This window comes from Poecile atricapillus, chromosome 1, assembly GCF_030490865.1.
Source record: "Poecile atricapillus isolate bPoeAtr1 chromosome 1, bPoeAtr1.hap1, whole genome shotgun sequence".
Taxonomy (NCBI): Eukaryota; Metazoa; Chordata; class Aves; order Passeriformes; family Paridae; genus Poecile; species Poecile atricapillus.
The window spans coordinates 66,347,214-66,369,579 of record NC_081249.1 but is presented as its reverse complement, the minus strand read 5'-3'; the positions used below and the strand labels follow the sequence as shown (position 1 = coordinate 66,369,579).

General features: G+C 37.9%; 1 protein-coding gene across 3 annotated transcripts in view; it reads right to left on the bottom strand.

The window, feature by feature from the left end:
• Positions 1–22,366, bottom strand: part of DCLK1 (doublecortin like kinase 1) — a 230,564-nt gene that overhangs the window by 54,394 nt on the left and 153,804 nt on the right. For 2 of the 3 annotated variants that reach the window (XM_058829307.1, XM_058829306.1), the window contains exons 5-6: positions 18,868–18,984; positions 7,028–7,122 (exon numbers count right to left, since the gene is read on the bottom strand). In XM_058829307.1, the coding sequence (XP_058685290.1) occupies positions 7,028–7,122; positions 18,868–18,984 (212 nt within the window). Of the gene's footprint in view, positions 1–995; positions 1,355–7,027; positions 7,123–18,867; positions 18,985–22,366 lie in introns of those variants that run through there. The other variant, XM_058829308.1, reaches the window with a different exon arrangement.

Below are 22,366 nucleotides of genomic sequence, written 5' to 3'. Positions count from 1 at the left end.
AAATATAACCTCTATAGATTTTTGCTGAGAATCAGAAACATGCTGATTTCTAATTCTTAAATTATTAGTATTTGAGAAAATGAAAGAAAAGGTATAAGACTGCAAAAGTGTGTGATCACTACACTATGGGTTTAAATACAACATACAATGGGAAATATTGCTATTATGTAAATTAAGTAGACTAAGATTCTCACAACAAAGCAGCAGAAAACAAATGAAAATTAGTAGATATTTGTTAAGCAACTGGTTATAATGCACGACCTACTTTAACACTAAAGGAGTTTTGCATATTCATGCTGCACAAAAAGAGCACCTCTAGATACTGCAAAAACAGAAAAATTAGGTCAATAGGAGGATGATTTACAGTATCACCATTTCTGTAGGCTTTCTTTTTAAAATGCACAAAATGTCTTCTTATAGGGAATAAAAAATGATTTTCCCATTCTTAACATAAGTGAAAATAATCAACTACTTTCTCAGGCAAAATATATTTTTCCAAAAGATGTCATCATATGTATGTCAGATGACGCTGCTAGCTAGCAGGCCCTCATATTTCCTCGGTCTGTCCCTATTTGCTTGCAACACATGGATGAGCAGCATTAACAGCTCTTGCCAGGTAAAACATTCATAATGCCTGTGAACACCCTTCTGTTTACAGTCCTCAGATGGCAGCCCAGTGAAGAGAATTTGACCACTGCTTTGAAAGAATTACCTTTGTCCTGTGATCACACAGGATTTCTTCACTTTCTTTTCATTTGGATAAAACGACTAAACTTTAGAGTGTTCCAAATGTGCGTGTTGGGATCAGACAGCATGGTGCAAGCGTATTTTAATATGGCAGGATTTTTCTTCTCTGCATTTTACCTATTCGTTGGTAAAAGCAAAGTACTCATTAACTGTTCATATCAAAATGAATAAAGATACATATGGTAAAAACAGAACATATAATCAGTACCTTAGATGATAAAAATAGCGCTATTCATAAATGTGCCCACTATGGATTTGTGCGTTACATTCACCTTATCCAATCTTTGTGCCTTTAAGTATGCACAATGCCGTTCTGGATTTGATGGACATATTCAATGGCTCATTCATTACAAATTCTTGCATTAGAATGCAGTGATAAAGCCAAAAAATACCCCCACACACTAGAATTAATTTGGCCCCATGTTGTTAATATTAAATATGCAAAACTCTTTTGTGCGATTCACTAGTACTGTAAATTAGCAGCTATTTTCTTTAAAAATGTTAAACCTTCATCAAATCACAAACCATAAACATTGTTCCATTTTCTCTTTTACACTGAGTCTCCTACTGAATCCATATCATCCGAAGAGAGTGGGCGATACAGGTCCTGTAAGATGAAGTGCAGTATAGATTCGTTTATTCTGTTTGATTTGTTGCACTGAAACTGTTTTATATTCTTTTTGTTACTGTGGACCAGAAGACATTGTTTAACACAAAATATACATGTTCTACATACTCATATTTTTGTCTTAATGTCGTATTGTTATTTTTTAATCAAAAAAAATAGATGGTTAGTAAATAAAGCTGAAGTTTCAACGCACAACATATTCTCAGAGGCAATTATTTTTTTCTTTGAGTCTTTCCTATTAAACACTATTCAAACAATATTTGTCTGTTCTGGAGAGTCTCCTTACGGTTTGGAAACCTGGAAACATTAATTTCATCTCAAAGAGAATGTATTTCCCTTTTGGCTGTTCTGCAGTGGCAGAGTGGCAAAGTGCTTACCTTCTGTTAGGTAATAAAAACTTGCCACTCGCTGGTGATACAGCACTGATCTAGCAACACCTGACCCCTGGACTGCTGACACTGAATACTGCTGTTGCCTTTGTCGTGCTGACAATGGTATTCCTTTTCCACAGCTCCTCTGTGCCCGTGTGTATGTATAAAAAGACAGCGTGTTTTACACTTGTCCCCCCCATCACCGCCTCTTTCTGTCGGTAGCCAAGCAACCAGCTCATGACAGCAGAGGGAGAGTCTGAGTGAATCTGTACACTTCATTCTTTCAACACACTCTGATCCTCTGACTGATCAGACAACCCTCAAGTGCCAGAGGTGTTATGGGATGATACATTGCCCGATCCCACCTGCACAGCACAACCCTCATCGAGACACACAATCGCACGGCATGAAAGTTCAAAAAAGAGAAGTGGTAGAGGACAGGGCGCTTTTCACTTTTTACAGTGAATTAAGCATAACTGCTGGTTCAGAGGGGTTCTGACTGGGCAGGTGCACAGCAAATCTCATAGCCATTCTCTGAAATCTTTAAGGTGTTTTGGGGGGATCCTATCCATATAGAACGTATGAACAAATTGCAACAAAAATCCCTGTAAGACAAAGTACAAGAAAACATGAGAATGGGACAGCTGATGTAGCCAGCTTTTGGGTTGACCTTGAATGGATTTGTTTTGCTATTTCTAATCACAGTAAGATAACTGAGACAAGAAATGAACAAATCTGAAAGCTATACTACAAAAAAGGACCAGTAAAAATGAATGCTTCACGAATTTCAAATTGTGATCTCAATAAAAAATGCAGATTCATGTTTTACTTGTAGGCATCATGCAAAAGAGGCTTAAGTACCTTAAAGGTTATCATAATAAATGCTTATTCTGTATATATTCTGCCAATGGGCATGTATACACACAGTAGAAGACATTAGACTGGCAGAGTGAAAATCAGATCTTAAATACATTTCTATTATGTTGCAATCTAGACAAGAGAACAATCTTAAACAGACAAGACCATATTATTCTGAATACTAACTAGTTAGTTAATTATTAAAATGTCTTTCGAGAATATACAATTTGGGAATTTCTAATACATACTACAGGAAAAAAGAATCTTTTGATTTGCTAGAGAGGGTAACACCCCAAGATTTTGAATAGTATCTCCCCAATGACTGCTCTTGCTTCTGAATATTAAAAAAAAAATGCATTTGGAGCTGACAAGTAAGATATTTCTGAATTTTAATATTTAGGGAAGATTTTTGTGCTTATTTTCATAACTCTATGATTGCTTTAAAGCAAAATAATTCATCAGATTTCAGTGTCGTTTTCAGTTTTTTCACCTGCTTTTAAATACTTTAAAGTCTTAAAAAGTTTTCCTTTCTGACAGAATTTTCTTTGCCTATTTTTCTTTGCCAGAGAGCTGTGTTTCTTGGAATTATGAGGAGAATCTATTTATTATTTTGCATAGATTTCTAAGAAGACAAAAATTGCTGAATGAATCAGACTTCTTGGCTACATGCAACTCAAAAAAATCCTTATATACATAGAATTCAGCCCGTCTAATCAGTCAAGAGGTACCTTAAACCTAACTTTTTTTTCCTGTAGGTTGCAACCTCTAGGAACATAGGAAAAGTATTTAATTTTTTTTCTAAATGCCATGTCACCTTTTCTGAGTCTGCAGCTAACTGCACTCTGTTGCAGTAGGAACTACGTTTGTGGGCAACAACTCTACTTCAGTCTGCTGTTTCAAACCTGAATTTCAAATGCATTAATCCTCTGGGGGAAAAAAAAACCAACACTTAATGACCTTCATAACAATTTAAAAACTAGAATCTTAATTTCCTATTTAAGAATAAAGAAAAAATTAAACTGCAAGGAAGAATAACTATAGCGCACAGCCTCCTAGTTAAAATATTCAGAAGCTGAAAATTGGTTGACAGTTAGCTAAGATAGCTGATAAATTGTTCCTAGTTCATTTTCAACTTCGTGAATTACACCCATGAAATTAATCTTTCAAATCTTTCTTCAAATATAGACTGAGTTTCGCACAAGATTATAAAAATATAACTTTCACTGACTTCTGAATTTCTGGAAACAACTCAGCCACATACATATGCAAATGAGAAAAGATAAATTTTATCTTTTTATATTCTGGCTTTTGAGGGAACAAAATTTTATCTACAGGTTTACAAGAGTACTGTTTTCCTGAGTATGTACCACAGTAGCATTTTTTGCCTTATTTACATCAATGGAAAGCCCTCCTTCAAAGGTCAGAATTTATTTTTTAAAAAGATAAGTGATGGAATGTCAGTAAGATTAAGCCCTGTTCTAAGCTGCCTAATGTAATCCTTTACTACTCTGAGGAAGAAATCCCTTCCTTTGTGAAAGTACGTTGCTTTGGTGCCTCTCGATTCAAAAGCATGTCCTCCTCTCAGCTGTACTTCCCAGGAAAAACACTGGCAGCCTGCCTAGACCCCTCGGCACTGGGATGTCCCAAGCCTACAACTCCCTCATAGCACTGGATGCAATGCTGAAGACATGATCGAGTAGTTAAGCCAAGGTGAACCAGGCTAGGCTAGCAGAAATGTTCCTATCGCCTTCCAGAGCCAGTACCTACCCCTGGCATTCCATGTACCTGATGGCATGAGGGAACAGGAACTCCTGTAACTCTAACTGCACAGAGAGAGGCACAAAACACCACAAATTACAGAGCTGGTGCTCCCAGGACCCAACACCTTATTTCAGTTCTAAAGCAGTAGCTCTCCAGAACTGCAGGTAAAGAGAGAAAGACAGAGCAGTCAGAAAACCAGCCACCACCTTCAATCCCAGACCATGGCTACAGCAGCCAACACTCTTCCTTCAGGGCAGGAACACCTCACATCTCAGCACTGGGGACAAGATGGGAACTTAAATCCTTCTCTTCTCCCTTGTATGTCTATCACATGATACCAGCACTTCAGCAACCTCCTAGGGAATAAATCTCATCTTGCAGCTGGCTTGTCAGCACTGTAGCTGAAGCCATTGAAGACAAAACAAAACGCTTTGGGTTTAAATTTGGTTCATGACAATATGGTACATAAAACAACCTCTCTAAGTAAAATTTAAATTAAAAGACACAAGAAACTGTACTAAAACTAAACAGAACACCATTTATACTGCTAACAAGGAAATGATGATTTTCAAGCACTGCTTAATGTTTTTTTTACTCACTGGAATCCACATTACAACCCTTAATGACACAATGATATGTTTTTAAACTAAACTTCCAGCTCATCCACTTCACAAGCTAAACATGAAAGCAGATGAAATAAATTCTCAAACTGAGTGTTAAGTTTCCATCCCTGAACTTCAGAGTTGATCCAGTAACCTAAATAATATTATTGCAATGCATTTTACATGATTGCAATCTATTTTTACATGAATATATTCCATGTTTTATCAGGTAAAAAAAATAAATCTGTCTAAAATAAAGCCAGACAAGCATGAAAAGTCCCCTACTGAGGTCAAGGAGACTGAATACAAATACTGGAGAAGAGAATTTAACTCCCTAACAATATTTTACCTCTCCTCGAGTACACTTCAATATTTATTTTCTCTACAGTTAGTAGTCTGATTTTGTTACCGCTACATAGCACTTTGCATCCATAATACTGCCACTCGGTGATCCTATCATACATAAAAAGAAGCCCATCTGCTCTCCTCTTCACATTTGAAAGTCAGAAATCTTGTGCCTAGAAACCCCTTGTGTCTAATGGTGCTGATCACATGGTTCCCACTCACCCATCCACAAACGTTAGCAGAAAAACATTTCTTCACTGTGGAGAGCGAAGCATCAGTGGTGAGAAAGAAAGTTTAGGAAAGTTACCGATGAAAAGAGACAGCCTTACAGCAAATGCAAATCCAATGTAAACTGGTATCATCCATCTAAACAGACGCCCTCACATCACCAATGTATAATTCATTTAGAAGACTCTTTGTTCCCTCTCCAGTGACTTATTAATGATTCATTAATAAGCCTTGAGAGCAAGAACAAAGAGGTGGGGAAGACATTGCATTCAAGAAGATTTTAGCACCAGCTTACCCACTGGAACTTACATCTCTACTCTCTGTGTATTGGATGATGAAAACCATGACACTACCCTGAGGCTCCAAGCTGCTGCTCACTGCCTGTCCCTACACTGCAAGATCACAGCCGGCTCACACATCTGCTGTGTGCAGAAATCCACAGCTCTACCCCAGACTTGGACATGTAAGACTTGGACATGCACAATTCCTCAGCTCCCTGACATACATCAGCTGTGAAGAAGGGTCTGCAGGCTAGAAGGGAGTTGTGTCATGCTACAGCTATTCCTGATCTGGGTATCTGGGGAATCAGGTCTGCACCAGCTCCTGAAGTCAAGCACTGCCAGTTTTGTACATAATCCCCTTACTTTGAGAGACACAAATTATGTCTTTGTTTAAAAACTGAAAAGGCAGAAAAAGCATACGTTCAAACTCTGTTTATAAACAAGTCTGAGATACAGAGTATTGCTTTAGGGATGCTTTCAGTAAGAGCTGACCACAGTTTAGAAAATAGCAGAAAATACATGGACATGTCTTATTTCTTTTAAACAGATAAAATTAATTAAATCAGCATGTGGAGCTTTTGGATTGAACAAGTAATATTTTATCAGAGGGTTACAGCAGTAACATAGGCATTAGCTTAGTTCTGGATGCTTAGGAATATTGTAGATTCCTCCATACAGGATAACTAGAGGGAACCTACAGCTGCTATCAACTCTCATCCAGGAAAGTGACTGACAGGTCTCACTTTGCCTTGGTGCTGATAGTATCTTCACAGCACAAGGCTGTGATATCACAGCTAAATTCTACAGTGCATTCTTTCACCTTGCTTCAAAATCAAAGCAGTCTGTAGGTTGTGCATAATGCCCACAGTGAGTTAGGAACAAAAGAGATTTCTTTGACATTTTCTTTCAGTTGTGAAACATTTGAAAAAAGAAAGTAAACAAATAAAAAGTTTTGTGAAAAAGGAGAGAAACCCCTGGTTTTTTTTCTCCCAAGGATAAACCAGCTCTAAGTATACTTAGCATTTTGACAGACACAGAACAGTTGAATTCCACTTCAGGGTGTTTTACAAACAGAAGGATTGTAGCCAGGCTCTTCCACCCTATGGCTACACACACACAAGGGATCAGAAGGGAGAAGGCTATTGGATAATGGCTATGCTGGATTCTCCCAGCCATGCTCAGAAATCAGTTTCCTTATTTCCTTACCCTCTGTTTCCGTAGGCTTCCTGGGCTGGTGGGAGATGGGCTTGGAGACTTCCCAGAGCGGGGAGTGGAAAGTTGGCTACCAGGGGTTCCATTCACTAAAAGGACAAGATATTGAGAAAAATAAATACAAGACATTATTAAAGGAAAAAAATAGTTAAATCAACATTTTTTTTCAGTGTTTGTTGAACAGATTAATTTGCTTTTGTTTAATGTCTTTAACATTAAATAAGGTAATTCAAAAAATAATTATTTCCTTAGATTTTCAGCTCATCAAGACAATTTTTTATATAGAGTAAAAGCAAATAATGAAAAAGCCTGAAAAGACTTTAGTCTATGGCAGAGGACATGATCATGTTTTCTTAAACTGTATTATTCCTTGTACTTGAAAGTAATGGGGAACAAGGTGCTTTGATAACCTTAAAACACACAATATATAAACCTTTTAATTCCATTTAACTGTGACTTGAAGTGCTGGCCACTAAAAATAAAACACAGTATTGCTTGCAAGAAAAAAATCAGCTGCCTGCTTTTTCTCACTCAACCATTTGAAGAGATTTTTGCAATACTATCTGACCCAAACGTAACCTCAGACTTAACCCAGAAGGGCTTTCTGGAGACAAATGAATTGGATATAACTCCTCCAGTCTGACTTACAGGAAAGCATCACTTTCTCAAATAAGCAAGTTTCTTAACATATGTCAGTGCCTATCTTTATAGGAGCATCTTCCCATGCACAGGACATTATCCAATAAATTAACAAAACAATGCCAGCAGAGGACAGAATTCTACTACAAAGTAATCACATGAGATGCTATCAATAATATTCACATTGAAGCACTGACAGAAACACTACAAAGCATGTATCACAAATACATGTAAATATTCTTAAACAAGCAACTGCTCTATCAGTCTACATTTGTAAGTGCTAGGATAAAAAGAACAGACAATCAGATTCCCAGATTCTGAATTTTAGGAGAATATTTACATACTAAGGATATCAACAATTTGACTTACCTTCTATGAGTTCTAACATGGACAAAATCTGACTGTTTAACCTGATAAGAGCAAGCAGCAAAATTCCTGCTCTGTACTAAGCCAAGCTGTAGCCAAACTGAGAAGCAATGGGATTAGTTAAGGATAGCTGGGGCTGCTCACAGAGTGAGCTGAATGCGATGCAGGATTCATAAGCAGAAGCCTTTTCTGCGTAAGGCTGACGTCTTCAGAGCAGCAGTGGGAGGTGCAGGTGCTGTCTTAGGGCTACATCAAAGGTGTCAATTAAGCATAATGCTGCTGCTTCACAACGCTGAGCCACCGCAACCCCCACTCGCTTTCCATGGAGCCCCGAAAGCCTGAGCAACTTTATATGCTGTGCACTGAATCATAATGAGGTGCCTTTGGGGGCAATGTACCAAATGACTCATCCAAAAATCAAAATGACAATAACTCTTGTAAAACCTTGGCTGACTGGCAATCTAGCAAATGCTAATTCCTTTGGATAATAGAGTAGGCATTTTTAAAAGATTCTTCTTACTTTTTACATAATATATTGTTCTTACTGGCTAATACCGAGCCCACACGTTATAATGAAGAAATATGTATACCTACCACATCACACACATCAATAAAACACATTATATTGCCTAATAAAGGATCACTTAATAGTGCTTAGGTGCTATGAGAGATCCAATCTCAATATCACTTTGTGCAAGGCATTGTTTAGAGTAAAGGTGCAATATATTTGCATAACTATAGAAACAACAAGATGGTCTAATTGGATTTAAATAGAATAGACCTTTTATAGAAAAATGTTCCCCTCCTCCAGGCTTCAAAATATCTTTATACAGAGGACAATGATTTGCACAAATCAGCACTCACTCAAATATTGTACTAAGTGTAGGGGAGTGCACACGCATACGTATGTTCATACAGTATTCAGCAGAACAGCCGCATATCTGTGCAACAGTGACTAAAATCAAATTTATTACCGATATCATTGAAATAATTTATGAAAAGAGCAAGATGAGGACATTAAAAATGAGCTTTCTTGACTCTCAAACTTGTAAATTTTTATCTTCTAAACAACTATGGCATAATTTAGAAACTAACATTAAACTCCTACTATTCACACAGAGCTAGTCCTTAAGACTGCTGAGCAGCACTAAGGACTAGTGCTCTGCCTTCTCTTTAAAACAAGCAGATACTCTTAGGTCTGTTTATCATAAGCAGATTTAAGACAACAGATACATTTCAATACACCTTGTAGGACTAGGCACTGGTTCCTGGTCTGTATAGATTGACTCTTTCCCCATAACTTTCAACAATAGTGTTTTTTTAAGAATTACTATTGCAATCACTCTGTCCTGAAAAACTTGAGGCTACCAAGTGGAACCAGACAAATAGATGCAATGATGTATTTAACTACTGACGTATTTCCATACTGATGGAAATGTTGAGTATCTATTTAGGATGAGAAAACAAAGTATTATTATAAATCCTAAAAATTACTTACTTGTCACCACCAGAGTATCCAGAGTGTTTAAGCTAAGTTTGAGTGCTCTCGTCAACTGCACTTTTAAAAAGGAAAATTATGACAGTTGTGCTTATGTTGGCCACCTGTAACAGGTGAAATCGAGAGCACAATTAATGAATTGAGGCCCTCAGCAGATTTAAGTGAAGTTTTCTCACCACCATATCCAAAATATAAAGGTGCCAGTACATAAAACATGTACCAGGATTTTTGAGAGCTTACCAGGACTCCCTCAAGAGAGTTGATTAGGAAACTAGAGACAGCAATTAGCTCTGGAGATGAGATTCCTTTTACCAATCTTTACATACCTGCTGTATTGTCTTCTACATCTGAAGTAGCTTTCTGGACTTTATTTTAACCAAGTTGCTGTCATAACACAAGTTGTATCATCCTGAAGCAATCATCTAAACCTGACCTAATGAACAATCTACTAGGAGCATCCATTGCAGTGTAAACTTCCAAAGCTACACAAGATGAATCCTTCTGGATGCTCTCCATACCTGGAGATATATATTCCTATTGTTGTTATTACATTATTATTACTACTGATATTATTAATATAATCCTTAAGACAGACATCAAAACAGGACAGAAATGGTAATTTCTCATATTTTCCTCAAACATTCCAGGGGCCCTCCTTTTTTACCTTTTTGTTTACAGATTCCTGTGCTTGTGAGTCATTATACTGAATTTGCAAATAAGAGGTGATATTAGGTGCTGTGTAGCAGGAAGAGACTGCAGTGATTCTGGCGCCCTTCCTGAACTCCATTTACAATCATTACACCACTCTTACATAAGCTGCTCATGACCAGAAAACATACCAACAAATATGAGAATAAAAACTATAAGACTTAATAGCAATACTACATTCCTGATCACTAAATTGCCCTAAAATCCATTTCTAGGTGGAATGCATTTTTGTTGGAAACTGCATTTCTGTCCAGTATCTGCACTGCATTTCTCACTGACTGATACAGCACATGTTCCTAGAGGGAACCTTGATGTAGATAAAGACATATGAAATTGGTAAATCACTGTTGTGACTGATCTTTTTATTGAGTGAGGCAAGAGGTTTCTTGTCACTTTTATTCATAAAATGGCAGGGGTCACAGACTTCAGCTTAACACACAGAGCCCTCCCATCATCTTATGAAAAAGATTTATCAGTTCAAAATTCCACCAGTGAAATATGTGTTAAAGAGCTGCAACAATAACAAAATTATTGTGGCTGCTCAGAACAGATGTATGGAACCCCTTAGCTGTGAACTCCTTTCCTTACTGTCCCCTCTTGTTGAGGATGTGCAACAGGGCAAGGACCTGTCTTTGTACTTGCTTTCCCAGCACCTGGCACACACATGATGATGGAAGAACCCATAAAATAAAACACTAAAGCTGGATACCACATCTACTGATATAAATGCAAAATAGGTTTTCATACAATAATATGAATAATAAATAATGTTAATATTTATTAATAGTATTATTACAATAAACTAGTGAAAATGCTTCAAGTAAAAAGTACTTTGATGGCATCCCAATAAATAAATTTTGATAGGGCATATTTTCATTAAGTAATAGAAACAAAAAGCAAGAAAAAAATGAATTAAAGCATCAAGTGCCAGTCTGAGAAGCCATCAATACCACTGTAGTGTGTTAAAACCATAGTTTTCTATAGAGTTGCCTCTTGATGTGCAAGCATAATGTACATAATAATAACAATGTACATAATGTACATAAAACACACAGAGATGACTTGGTGTGTTTAAAAAATGGTTCACCAAATGCAAAAGAGTGTGTGAAGAAGAAAGAGAAGATTAAGGGAAAGGCACAGTGCAGGCTTCTTTTTTTTTTTTTTCAGCCACAACTTATGAATAGGAAAGTTAAGCTAAAAAATTATTTACGCAAGTCACAACATGTGTAGATCATATTCAGCAACTCTTAGCAGAAAATGTGAGATTACTATTTGACCTTGCCTAAATTACTTCTGTAATTTTTCACTGTCCTTTCCAAAACAACTTTTGTCTCAGTAAGATTATATAATTAGGATTATAATTATATATTTATTTTATTATATTATTATATAATTATATAATCTTGCCTTTTTGTTTGTTCTGCTTTCATATTTTACTTTTGTACATCTTGTCACTTTTGTCTTAACACCTAAAGACAGAATGTGTACAGAGCACCACATTAGGTAAGTGCCCTCAGTATGACTCCTCAGTGAAGACAAGGCTTTAGAGGTTCTACCTTAGCATGCAACTGGTTGAGAAAAAAACCTCAGATACCAATACTGCATTCATTTTAGCTGGTGCTAAACTGTCCTTTTCATATTCAATCTTTTGTAGACTTTATGTCAAGAAGTTAAGCAGATTAAGGTAAAACATCTCCTTGCCACTGCAGACAAGGCCTGACAGACCCACACAGAACTTTCACCTGATGAACAGATCAGTGGATTAGAAATGTCTGCAGAAAGGATCACCTACAGGTCAGGTTTACATTCCCTATCCCAGAAGCCACCCATACACGAATCCTTGTAAGTCACTGGCACCTGTGGTAGCCACACAGTCTAACCCAAGCTGTGCAGAGCTCAGCAGGGACTGTAAACCCCACACAGGCTCTTCCACCTCAACTCAAAGTCACCGACATCTGCACTATCTAGCAGAGAAGTGCTGCAGACACACAGATATTGCAGACATATCTCATATCTCAGAAGAAAGGAGACTGCCTGGAAAATGCATTTCCCTGGAATCCACCAGTGTTTGTTTTTTCCTGTAGTCTCAGAAGGGAAGTGCCTCTTGGGGCTTTTTTTAAAACTCTGCACTTAAGTTGATATCTATGAAACTGTCTGCTAATTTCATGTAGTACGTAATCAAGAGAACATGTACACATACGTAACATTTAATGAAAATCTGTCTTTTGGATTGTTTTGCCTAACTAGAAAGACCAGGATTCTCAAATCAGTCTGAACAGAGTACAATTTCTGAGCACGTTTCTTCATTCAGCATTTAACTTTTCATCTTTTAAGAGGGTTAAACCACTCAACATAACCAAAACTACATCTCTTACCAACTCTTGTTTTTTTTACAGGGTATGAAATTATGAAAATCGATTTTTCACTGATTAGTATCAGAGACAAACACCATAAATAAAAAATTAAAAAGAAGCCAAGATCAAATCAAAAATCATCTGGAAATCCCTGGGTCCACAGGATGACTCCATCACTCCCATGGGTGTGTGCTCTTGGCTTTAGGAAAATTTTGCTTCAGCATATTTATTACAAAATCTGTCAAGAGTACCTGTGACAGCGTGAATAAAGATGCATGACCTCACCCAAGACAGTATGATAGTTGTGCTTTTTTCCTTTGGGATACAAAAGACCTTCTTGAATCAGGTGGTTGAAGGAGAGCTGTTTCTGGGTAACAGACTAAGGATGAACTATCAGACTAAATGAAAACATATCCTATTGCTGAGGTGCTGAGGAACATTACTACTTTTTTTTTTTATTTTATTTTTTAAACTAGCAGAGAAAAGCACAAGCATTGGACTTAAGGAAGACTTCCATAAGATATTATTTCCACATCCACTTTTTTCTTTAGGAAACATTTACAGTTTTGATCAGTATTTAGTTTAACATGCAGTTTCACAATTTCTTTGCCCAGGCACAATTTAAAAAAGAATGCTCACATAGTCTTTTGTAATGTGACCTACCCTATCCATTCCTTATAATTTGTTCCCTTTGTCATTTGAAACAGGTACATATCAACCTAGGTATTCTTGAAGTAGTCACTTGTCACACTGAATAACCCAAACTCCTAAATAACTCTTTTTAAACCCTAATTCTAATAACTGCATTGATATTTATAAATAATATTTCAATCATCTGACATATTCCGAGCGATAACTTGAGGGAAATAGGAGATTGCTCACAGGGGAGAAAAAGTGAGAAGGAAACAATTTTGAAGAAGGTGCTCAAACTGAGAAAAAAAGAGAGTAGCTACTTTTGTTGAGTGCAAGTCCTGCAAGTTAGAGTTGGAATTTCAGAAGGTAAACCAGAGTTCACCCAAATGCAGCATCCAATTTAATGGACCAAGGGTACAACAATTACAATCATCTCATGCTGTTCTTAATGTGATTAAAAATAACAATAATGAAGACATAAGTGTTGTTGCTTTCTTTGAATCTATTACCTCCTCACCCACACTGAAGCTGCCACCCATGGAGTTAAATAGCAGCTGGACAGCAGTCACCAGCTACTGAATAGCCATCAGACATTCATCATTTTCAGCCACCAGCAATGGGTTGATACACAGTCTCACCAAAATTAAATGTCTCTTTTATTATGCCCTTTCCCAAATATGATTTGATGCCAACAAAAAAATCAAAGTGGTTTACAGGCTTTAGGAAGACAGAAAAATTAAAGAGGTAGGATTGTTCATTGCACTTGGAATCAGACTTCAGCCTTCTCCCTACTCAGAAGGTCACACTATCTTTTCTTTGCTTCTCTTCTTTGCCTTGTTCCATGCTTCTCTATTTACACTCAAAGCCTTTTGAAGCAGACAATACCTCAAATGGATTTGTAAAAAGCCAGAAAGCAATCCTCCTGCAGCGGGATTTCTGTCTGGTGGTACTGTTTTGAAACACTGTCAGATGTAAATAACAAACTGAAGAAAACATAATAATGGAGAAGTCAGCCCTTACACAGATCTTCCAAGCTTACTTGTACTCTTGGAAGAAAAAAATTATTCTGTGCTTTTATTTAAAAATAGGATGCATCTGTTCTCAGAAGCCAGGGAGGCTATCAGGAAAATATAAGTACATTAAACATATGCTCTGTTATGAAAAAAAATGAAGTGAAAAAACAAAAATGGAAAAAAGGTGAACATCACCTATGTAAAGGCATACATGCCTTTGAAATGTGCCAAGAAATGGTGTAAAGGCAGATGCAGTCCTTTTGCTCACTGTAGATTGTATAGCTCAAGAAACAGCAGGGAGTGTGTATTTCTCAAAGACTCATGCATTTTACTTTGCCCTCAGCTAACCAGAGCACAGATGTGAACCTTTGTGGCCCTGAGCACTTTTGTAGCCTCTGGTTTCATTAAGGGTCTTTCCTTGCAGCCTGATTTCCTCTCACAGATTGCCCAGTTAGCCCTGTGCTAGCAGTGTGTCCTAGAGCCTGTGGGAAGGTGTTTTTCATCCTGTTGTTTCCATGGCCATGTATCTGCAAAGCCTGACAGTGCTGTTATGATACGTTCTGTATGGAACTTTCAGGCTTGCCAAGGATGCTGCCTTTAGTGGCAACAGAGGGCAAAAGGCACCTGCAAAGCATAAAAGTCATCAAAGAGCATTGGAATTGTTGTTAAGAGTCTCCTTTTCCCCCATTAGCAGATGAGACAATGAGGGAAATGGTTCTCCAGTTCAGTGGCTGGTAGCTCCCCAGGGAAAGGGGACAGAGTCCTTTGCCTGCCCCTCACAGAGTCAGAGGTCACAACAAGGTGAGACTGAAATGGAAAGCAAGGGCCTTCAAGCACTCAGAATTTCCTCCAAAATAATTTAACATTACTGAGCTTATCTTCAAAGCACTGGTTTTGGTAAAATATTATTGCTCCAGACTTAGAGATGTGAAAACAAGACAAAGATAAACAACAAATGACCAACCCCTCAAAATAACCCCTTTGATAATTGCAAGCAACTTCAGAAGCTATTGGGATGAATTTGGGAAAGTTTACCACCCCAAACCACCATTTGCTCAGAAAAAGGAACTCATGAGCTTCATTCAATCTATAAACATTTAGTACAAGCCAAAGTTTGGCTTAGTTCATTGACCACTTGAAATTCTGTGTCAAAGAAGGGAAACAGTTGTTGAGGATGGCATTTAAGTACTTTAACCAGAACAGATTGCCTACATGTTTTAGCCTCATTTGTACATCTATTTCTTAACAATGGGAAAATGGTCCATAACTTTGTCATTACCTCTAAAAATGATGAATCCAAATCAGCTATCCTGTTGAATACTTGCATTAAAGACTACACCATAGTAGAGATGCAGACACAAGAGAATAGAAGTTAACTCAAGGATACATCTTCATTCTACAGTTTTATCAGTTTTAATACCCAATTTTGAGATCTGAACATTTTTTAACATAGTCTTTGTCTATGGAACTTTCCTTTTTTGGCCCATGTAATTATCTGCGTGTATTTTTTTGACATGAACATTAATTCAAGTCTGAAGCAGAAATATGATCCTTTTGTGCACTTAGAATGTGCAGACTTCCCAAAGTGCAGCAAGAATCAAAAAGAAACAAAAGGAATCAGATTATTTCTTATTAGCAAAAAAACTTTTCCATTCACCTCCCTCAGCTTTTTGTCAAGGGTAGACTATCAAGAATGCTTTCTGCTTCCCTTTATCCCTACTTCTTTTGACTTTGTTCTATGACAAAACACTTCAGAAAATGACACACTTTTAACTTTTTGTAATATGTATGTATTGTCTTTGATCAGAGAATTTACTCTTTTTCTTACTTTCAATGTTTTTTGCTAATGAAAGAAAGATCCCTAAAAGTAGTTTAAAGGTTAACCGAAAGCAGTTTAAAAACATACCAGAAAAATACATGTACATACAATTAGCAGTAACAGCATGACAACAAAAGCATAACTTCTAGCAATGCACAAGTCATTGAGGAGATTCTCTAGTACTGAAATGTTTAATGTAGACATCATGGAAAAAATTATCTGCTCATATGTGTGCTAGATGGCAATTTCTCTAGTCTGCTTCTGTCACAGGTACATAATTCCAAGAAACAAGCAGCATTTTTATGCTTGCTGTGTGGCAGAAAAATGACACCTGTATATATTGTTTGCATTTCATCGGAGAACTTTGGGTTTTGTCTAAAAACAAAGTAATACTGATCTAAGTACTCACATTTGTAAGGTTAGAAATAGGTTTACTGTAACATTCACACAATTTGACCTATTTGCAAAAAGCAAACACCAGAGATACAGACAGCCAAATCAGAGCCATTCCCCTCACTAAAAAAATAAATTCTATAAAAACATTTTCAATTGTTTATCCTTTTTAAGCTTAAAGAACTTTGAATAGAAGGGAACAGAACAGAATAGAATAGTTCAGTTGGAAGGGTCCTACAACAACCTTCTAATCCAGCTGTCTGACCAACTCAGAGCTGACCAAAACTTCAGTATGCTCAGCTGAGAAGTGGAGCAACAGAGTGGCTTTGGTGGGCACCTGGTATCCAACCAACCACATGGTATTTCTCGGTAAAGAAATTCTTCCTAGCTATAGAATCATTGAGTTGTTTAGACCAGAGGAGACCTTTAGGATCATCAAATCCCAACTGTTAATCCAGCACTGCCAAGTCTACCACTATCCCATGTCCCTCTGTGCCATGTCTACACATCTTTTAAATATCTCCATGGATGCCAACTCACCCACTTCCCTGGGCAGCCTGTTCCAATTCTTGATAAACCTCTCAGAAAGAAATGCTTCCCAATGTCCAGTCTAAATCTTCCCCAGTGTGGCTTTGAGCCATCCCAACATGTCTTGTCACTGCATACCAGAGAGAAGAGCTCAGCACCTTCATCTCCACATCCCATCCTCAGGAAGCCATAGAGAGCAATCAGGTCGTTCCTCAGCCCTTCCTTTCTCACAACAAGACAAGCCCAAAGTGTTTAGCTGCTCCCTATAGGACACACCTTCCAGCCCTTTCATCAGTTTTGTTGTCCACCTCTGGACACATTTGAGTACCTTCCCACCCTTCATAAACTGTGGTGCCCAGAACTGTACACAGTGCTCAAGGTGAGGCCACACCAACACTGAATACATCACATTCATCACCCCTTTCACCTGGCTGGTATTTGACACAACCTAGGATGCAATTTGCTCTCCTGGTTACCAGGGCACACAACTAACTCATACTGAGCCTCCTGCCAACCAGCACTTCCAGATCCCTGTCTGCAGGGCTGCTCTCCAGCCACTCCTCTCCCAGTTTATGCTTGTGCCTGCCACTACTACATCCCATGTGCAGCATTTGACATATGTTCTTCTTAAACTCCATCTCATTAATCATTGCCCAATGCTCCAATCTATCTAGATCCCTTTGCAAAGCATCTTGTCCCTTCAGAGAGTCTTCAGCACCTCCCAGTTTGTTATTATCCTCAAAATTGTTATTGGTGCTTTCACCTTCTCTATCCAAATCATCAATAAAAACATTGAACAAAATTGGCTCTAGACTTGAAGAAAATCTGCTGGTGACAAACTAACATGTGCCTATTTCCTATAAATGTATTTTCACATAAGAAATGTTTAAGATGGTTACATCTGTCATCAGCACAGCACCATCCAAAATGGCTTGCATTTTTAATATTTTCACTACACTGTTTCATCGCTTGCTATAAACTTAATGTTATGTTAATTATTATTGTTGTGCAGTAAAAACATTCCCTTTTTTCCATTGGCTGTAAAATAATCTCCTGATCTTTTGAAGTATGTAATATATTCTGCTCAGACCTTTACAGAAGTGAGCTTCAAGAAGCAAAGATTTAGTCACCTGCACTTCCCCAACACCTTTAAGTAAAAACAGCACTATTTCTTTCAGGGCCAAAACTAACATGGTATTGAATATTCAACACAGAAAAACGTGTTGCTAGTCCCATAGAAATCCCATAGATTCTTCATTTGTCACAGCTTTTTGCTGTGTCTTCTCCAGCCTGTATAACTGGTTTGTTAGTCAATTCTGACATTTCTTCCTCAGCTATCTTTGCACCTCACATTCACATCTGTAATTCCATTCTTTCTCTGACCTGCCCTCCTTTTCTCAATATCCTCATGATCTTGAATCAATCCTTTCCTCACTATTGCCTCTTCATTCCCTCAGAAACAAAATATAAAAAAGATTGTGAAATCAACCTTTCAGCAACACAAATCTTATGCTGCATAATTTGGGCTACTTTCTGGATTGTTTTCATTCAGTTCCTAGTACAAAGACTACCATACATTTTTACCTCAATTTTTAGGTATTGGAAGCAAAAAGAAGCATGAAAAGATAAAGTGAATTGAACCACTGTAATACCAAAGCATGATTTATAAGATGTCGAAGCTTTAATTTGTATTGCATTTTGTGTTTATATTTGTATTTGGAAGACACTTGATCTCAGATGTCACTGAGAAAACACATGAATTTTTAGTATCAACTATTTTAAGCATACAATGTTTTTCCACAGAAATGTGGAATTTTTTGTGCATTGCCCACTCTGTTGGAACAGAATGGTTATTGTTAAGAAATATTGTTTGCTTGCTTTACCTGAGCTAGTAGAAGCAGGAGACTTGCTGCGTCGGGATGGGCCAGGGCTCTTGGTGGTGCTCCTACGTGAACTCGAAGCTATTTTGGTATAGGAAGTAGATTTCACCACCCGACATTCTAGAAGACAAAGAAACTGCATAAGTTAGCAATTAAGAAAGCCAGCAAGATTCTGTAACAGAAAGAGCACTGAGAAGTGAAAACATTTAGCCCACGCTTGTTTTCATTCACCTTGAGGAGTTTTATGAGAAAGTATAAAATCTGTATAAATGGCTCCATTAAAATCCAAGTACAGTATGTACCATATCCCAGACAAAGAACTGCTGCAGTAATCCAGACTTTTAAATACCATGGTTACTGCAGGTAGTTAGGACAGCTTAATTTAACAGTGCTGAGACTACTCATAAAATTTCTTTCCCTTTGAAGATTTCAGTACAAGTAATGTAGCAAATTTTTGTAAACAATCCAGATGCAATGTAAGCATTTTTGTCAACCTAGGCAGTCTCCTCTAGAAAAACCGGAAGTCTTCTTTTCTCTATCAAAATGTTACAATTGTACAAGATGACGCAAGTGTCTTCCACTGATGAAAGGTTTGAAGAAAATAAAGCAGGTTTGTTGCTCCTGCTTAATCCTCTGGTGAGCAATAGCCCACATTGTATAGCACACACAATTCATCATAGGTGAGGGAAACAGCACTACTCGCTCATAAGAGACATCAGTAAAATCAATGAAGAGGCGAAATTACCCTCCCACTCGAGAACACTACAAGATGTTCAGGTTAGAGTTTATGTACACCCACACAGATCTGTAGGCATCCTTGCATTATGCCTGCAGAATGGTTCTTGGCCTGGGGATGAAAGAACTTATTGTGCACAGCACTGATGTCTTGCACTCCTAATGGATACTAGATTAATCACCAGACATATTACACAGTTGGGGAAACAAAAGATCCACTTCTTAGTCAATATATAATTAAAACTCTGCAGCAATGTTTACACTGTCTTCACCTGACACTGTCAGTTCACTTCACTTGTTTAAAAATACATCAGTAAACATTTAGTTCCGTACTAGACCTGTTTCCTATTTTATTCCCATAGTTAAGGTTCCTCAGCAGGGGTTAAGAGAAATAAAAAGAGCTTTTTCTTCCTAGTCAGAAAATACCATGTACAAGCCTGCACATTATTTAGTCTTCACAGATCAGTGGAGCCTGTAACACAGTTTAGACAGATTAGAGAACAAAGAAATAAAATTGAGCATAACTAATTAACTTAAACATATACACCCGAGAATGATGTAATGAAATTTATTTCTCTTGGCTGCCCTAACTGTTTGTCTTTCATCAAGCTGTTCAAGTAAATAGAAGAATTGATGCATTATTGAGTGAAACATCCAGGACAGCTGAGAGCTGGGAGGACCAGAGAAATGCCTTGGTCTTCCCAAAGAAGCTTTTCTTCCCAAACTCTCCACATTCCTAATACCCAATAGTAGCTAATTTCCTTCTGTTGACATTTTTTTGTGATTCATTGATGACTTCTCTTTTTTTATACTGAACAACCAGTGGAAATGGAGAAAAACATTTACTCTGTGAGGAAATTATCTACCAAAAACAGGAGGAATCAGATGAAAGCTTTCAATTGGATGCCATTGGGTAACTACAGAAGGAATTGGCATAAACAGCTGCTCCAGAAACTATATACAATGCAATTGTAAACAGGTTCTTTATCTTCCTGTAAACAAAGATGTAAATTTTTGACACACCTAGCAGCCTGTTAAAATCGTGATGTAATCCTAGTGTGGGCCTCATTCATGGGAAACAGTAAGGAAGGGGAACTGCACATTTCAATGGTCAACAAACAGCAAGACTAAAGCAGAATGATCCGACCAAGCTAAACCCATTAGAATATACAATTTGCTTAGTTGAAGAACTTAAGAGTCCATGAAGAAAGCAGCTACTTTATGCAATATGTAAAAAACTTCCCTATTTCCAGCATGCAAAGAAAACAACTATCTACACCCCTCTCCTTCATACTAAAGCTTAACTCTTATTTTATTCCAAGTATTAATATTCATTCAGATTCTCTCAATACCTTAAAAACACTCAGAGTCTTAAATATGTTATCACAGAGGCATTACCACCATATCTAATTGGGTCAGCCTTGGCCAGTGGTGGGTCTGTCCTGGCAATGCCAGCTGACATTGGCTCTGCCGGACACGGTGGAAGCTGCTGGCAACTTCTCACAGAAGCCACCCCTGTAGCCCCTCCCACCTCCAAAACATGGCCATGAAAATGCAGTTCTTCTGCAAGACATCCTGAGGAGTTACATACAGACCCTGACCTGTGAGTAACCCCACACTCATGGCATATTGCCTGAGGAGGAAGTCATTCCTAGTCCAGTTTCCTGCTCAAAGCTTGAAGTAGCTTTACATTCATAGTCCTGGGTGACTTGGGGGACACTTCAGCCCATTTGGGGCATACACTCTGCAGGAGGATCTTGGAGAACATCAGTGACAATTTCCTATTCCAGGTGACAGAAAAAGAGAGTAAGGAGAGATGCTCTGCTCACACACACAAAAAAAGGAAGACTCTGGGACTGTGAAGGCAGCCTTGGCTGCAGTGATCATGATAGGAGAGTTCAGTATTATGAAGGGATTGGAGGAGGGCACAATGCAAGATCACAGTTCTGGACTTCAGATAAGCAGACTTGGGACTCTTCATATATCTGCTTGGAAGATTCCCATTGGGTAAGGCTCTGGAGAGAAGGAGGACCCAAAAAAGCTGAGTAATATTAAAGGAGCACCTCTAAGTTCCACAATAGTCCATCTCAACAAGCAGGAAGATATTCAAAAAGGCCAGGAGGTCTGGCCAGGATGAACATGTTGCTGCTGACCAAATTAAAACATAAAAAGGAAGCATAAAAAATATGGAAGCAGGGACAGGTAACCTGGGAGGTATATAGTCTAAGTCCAAGCATGCAGACATAGTTAGAAAAGCCAAAGTCCAGTTAGAATTGAATCTGATGAGAGATGTCAAAAGCAATAAAAAGTGCTTCTTTACATACAGAGAGAACAAAAGGAAGACTACAGAAAATGCACACCCGTGAAATGAGGGTCCCAATGACATAGAAAAGGCTAAAGTATTGAATGGCTTCTTTGCCTCAGTCTTTACCATCAACCCAAACCTTCAGGAATCCCAGGTCCCAGAAGCAGATACATAAAAGCCTGGAGAAAGGAAAACCTATCCTGGGTGGAAGAAGATCAGATTAGAGAACACTTAAGCAAAACTGGCACATGTAGATCCATGGGACCTGACAGGATGCACCCCGCAGGTGCCAATGGAGTTGGCTATTCAGGATGTCATTGTGAAGTCACTCAATAGTCTTTGAATGATAGTGATGACTGGGATGATCGGGATAGCCATTAGAAGACCCAGCAAATCTCACTCCTATCTTCAAGAATACGCAGGGAACTACAGACAAGTCAGCCTCCTCACATCAATCTCTGG